At 43.2% G+C, this 4,140-nt stretch overlaps 1 protein-coding gene across 1 annotated transcript; it reads left to right on the top strand.

The window, feature by feature from the left end:
- Window positions 1-2,119: 2,119 nt before the first annotated feature.
- Window positions 2,120-3,049, top strand: LOC308639203 (olfactory receptor 4X2-like; the record flags this gene model as incomplete). The annotated part of the gene is made up of 1 exon (XM_081277339.1): window positions 2,120-3,049. The coding sequence occupies one exon, from the start codon at window positions 2,120-2,122 to the stop codon at window positions 3,047-3,049; it is 930 nt and encodes a 309-aa protein (XP_081133465.1).
- Window positions 3,050-4,140: the final 1,091 nt, after the last annotated feature.

The following is a 4,140-nucleotide window of genomic DNA, read 5'->3' as shown; positions in this document are numbered from 1 at the left end:
AGCAAAGGACAGAAACACTGGTGTCACTTTTGTTGTGTGAACATGGGCTTCTTTGGTATGTGATGATTGATTTCCCTCTTAAAGCACAGGACTGGGGTCCTGAGGCATGTGGGGTTTCACAAAGTTTTCTTGTGTGGGTGTTGGGGGCAATTCTGTGCCAGGCTCTGGGATTGAGGAATGAAGAAGATATGCTCTTGGTCCTTGAGGACCTTTGTTCTTTCAGAGTTACTGGAAACCTATGATATCGCAAATACTGTGCTTAGAAGGCCAGGGAAGACACCCACCCAGGGTCACTCAACCCCTGGCACTCACTGAGTGCTATTAGTTGGTGGTCACAGAAGTCAGCATGTGGTGGAGATGGCGTGGTGAGAAGATGCAGTCTCTCCCTTAGGAGACCCATGCTGCAGGAGGTAGGTGGCCACATAAAACAATATAATCCAATGTGAAGCCCTGTGATTCCAAAATATCCAAGGGAAAGGGGGCCACTGGCTGTGAGAGACTCTGGCCTGACAATATGGATTTCCTAACTGAGAAATATCCAAGGCAGCACAGAGGACAGGAACAGAACTTACCCTGGGACAGACCTGGGAGTGGGAGTCACGACGTCTATCTCTGAGGTAGCTATGATCAGCATGTTAGTTGGGCCCTGAGTGAGGAAGAGGTTAAATTACTCTCTAGGTAGACACAGTGGTGCTAGCCTGAATATGAATCAGAAGAATCCCAAGTTGGAGGTCTCCCTAGGAAATATAGGGAGATACTGTCTAAAAATAAAAAATAAAAGCCTGAGTGTGAAGGTCAGTGTTAGAATGCTTAGCTAGCATGTGCCGGGCCCTGAGTTCAATCCCTAGTACAAGAAAGAGAGAAATAGTTTGCAATATCACATAGATACTATCTGAAAAACACATGCATATGACCCCAGACTGTTAGCAGACATAAGCTGTCTTCCATGAATGGCTTGGTAGAATAGCCCAGGAATCTAAGAACTTACTATGAACCTTGACTTCTCTTTGTATGTATAACTGTAAGTTCTCTCTATGAGTTTTCTCTGGGTCCTGATGGTGCTTAACCACCTCAGGCTGTCTCCATCACTGGAGAAAGGAAGCTTTGTGGTATGAGGGTTAGTCATCTGGCTCCAGTATCAGGTGCTCTAGAGTCTCATTATGTGAGACCACGGCTCATGTACATTGACCTCAGCTAGCTCAGACAAAGTACAGAAAGGAGCAGGACTACCTGCATATCAGTCAGTGGAGAATCTTGGTGATGACAATGTTGAGAGACTAGGAGGTAGAGAGGGTTGAGTCAGAGGTTGAATGGCCACTGAGGAAAAGTGCCCATGAGGAGAATCATGCATGAATTGAATAGATCCTTAGAAAGCAATAAGGTCACACAGAGACCATGTTTAGAGGACAAGAAATAGGAGGAGTAGAAATAAAGACTCAGACAAAACGTTGTGGTCTTCTTGGGGGTGCTGAGTGCAGGTGCACCACAGGACATCTCTTCTGAAGACCCAGAAGGGCATGTGGACAGGGTGAAAACACTGTTTTGGAAACCAGATTTAGACAACAAGCAAATGTAAGTGAAATACAGGAAAGCTGCAGTGAAAGATAGTTCCGAATATACAAAGGCAAAAGAGAGACATATTACATAGACAGAGAAACGCTGTCCTATCTGCCCCACATTGTCCAATGAGGGGACTTGTTGAGTTTTTAATAGGTTGCCCCTCCTCTGCTCTGTTTCCACGAGTCCAACCTCTGCATACAAAATTATATCCCTTTCCAGTTGGCAAACATTCTTGATGACTTTTTCTACATTTGACATTTTCTATAGAACAAAACTAAAAATCTGTAACAGTCCTTCTTACACTGGTTCTAGACTCTCTAAACTGCTTTATTTGTTGTTATAGTCACCTTAATCCAGCAACCCACACTACATCTGCAGTTGCTGTCTCCATTCTTGGAATGTTCTTCCCTTCTTCTATAAAGAAGACTTATCTTCCAATATCTAGTTCCAAGCATCTCAGGCAAGTGTCTCTATGTAGCTGATACAGTATGAAAAAATCTTTTGTTTTCTATCATTTCAGGTCACACCACCCAAATAGCTGCTTCTTGATGGTAACCTCATGGCCAATACATACAATGTGACAGAATTCATTTTCCTGGGACTATCTCCCAACCGGGAGGTGCAGAGGATTTGCTTTGTGATTTTTCTGCTTTTGTACGTGGCCATTGTCCTGGGGAATTCCCTCATTGTGCTCACTGTCCTGACCAGCAGAAGTCTGGGATCCCCCATGTACTTCTTCCTCAGCTACCTGTCCTTCGTGGAGATCTGCTACTCCTCTACTACAGCCCCCAAACTCCTCTCAGATCTGCTGGCTGAGAGGAAAACCATACCTCTGTGGGGCTGCTTGGTACAATTTTTCTTCCTGCACTTCTTTGCAGGCACTGAGATTTTCCTGCTCACAGTGATGGCCTATGACCGCTATGTGGCCATCTGCAAGCCCCTCAACTACACCACCATCATGAACTGGCAGATGTGTATGGTCCTGGTGGGAATGGCATGGGTGGGGGACTTTGTGCATTCCCTTTCCCAGATCCTTCTCGTCTTCCAACTGCCCTTTTGTGGCCCCAATGTGATTGACCACTATTTCTGTGATGTGCTCCCCTTGCTCCAACTGGCCTGCTCAGACACCCTCCTCATTGGTCTGCTGATTGTTGCTAATGGGGGGACCCTGTCTGTGATCAGCTTTGTGGTCCTCTTGGTGTCCTATGTGGTCATCCTGCTTCATCTGAGGACTCGGAGCTCTGAGGGGTGGCGCAAAGCCCTCTCCACCTGTGGGTCCCACATCACCGTGGTCATGTTGTTCTTTGTACCCTGTGTCTTCATCTACATGAGGCCTTCGACCACTCTGCCTGCAGACAAGATGGTAGCCGTGTTCTACACAGTGGTGACCCCACTCCTCAACCCTGTCATCTACTCCCTGAGGAATGCTGAGGTGAAGAAGGCCATGAAGAGGCTGTGGACCAGGACAATGAAACTCGGTGGGACATAGAGGCTGAGTCTTGGTACTGTCCTTGGTTTTGGAACAATGCTGGGTTCAAACACAGGGGCACAATGGATCGAAGGAGGTTAATCCTAGAGTTACTCTATCTGGTGTTTATATTAAAAAATGTCCTTTTAATCACCTGTAAAATATTTCATCTTATGGATGTACTGAATATACCTGGCCATTTTCAGTTGTGCTTCTAATTTTTAGTACTATAAGTAAGTCTTTTAAATATTCTTGAATAGAAATATTTAACTAACTTTTGATTTTTGGACTCATTTCCTATGATGAGTTTAGTCTCTTAAAGAATAACTTTACTCAGACTATTTAAAAATATTGAAAACAAGGGAACTTTTTAGAATTCTTTCTACTAGGCCAGCATCACCCTTATATCAAATCCAGACAAGGAGTCAATAGGAAAGTAAAACTAGAAACCAATATTCCTGACAAACACATTCAAAAAATTTTCAAAAAGGCTTGAGATATAGCTCAGAGGTAGAGTTAGTTCTTGCCTAGCCTACATGAGGCCTTAGTTTTGGCCCTTAATACTAAAAAAAAAAAAAAAAAGAGAGAGAGAGAGAGACTTCAACACAGTTTTTCTTTTATTGTTTTGTGGTTTTTTTAGTTATATATAACATTAGGATTCATTTGACATGATTATGGAAGCATGGAATATAACTTGCTCTAATTCAGTCCCCAGAACACCCCCTCCCGTCCCTCTCCCCTCCCCCTATTTCCTTCCTCTACACTACTGATCTTTTTGCTACTTACATTTTTGTCTTGTGGATGTACATTATGGTGAGATTCACTGTGACAATTCATATATATGCACATGGGAAAGTTAGGTCAGATTTATTCCACTGTTCTTCCTTATCCCCAGTAAGTTTTTTATTGACTCATTTGTGAGCCATACAAGAAAAAAATTTAATAAGTGATGAGGTAAATAACCTACATTTAATTAAGGGTTGAGGATATAGCTCAGTGGCAGAGAACTTGCTTAACATATGGAAGGCCCTGGGTTCAATCTCCAGTATTGCAAAAAAAAAAAAAAATTCAACAAAGTATTAGCAAAGTGAATTCAACAACACATCAAAATA

The sequence above is a fragment of the Spermophilus citellus genome, assembly GCF_964194105.1.
Source record: "Spermophilus citellus genome assembly, chromosome: 2".
Taxonomy (NCBI): domain Eukaryota; kingdom Metazoa; phylum Chordata; class Mammalia; order Rodentia; family Sciuridae; genus Spermophilus; species Spermophilus citellus.
This window is presented reverse-complemented; position numbering and strand designations above follow the sequence as displayed.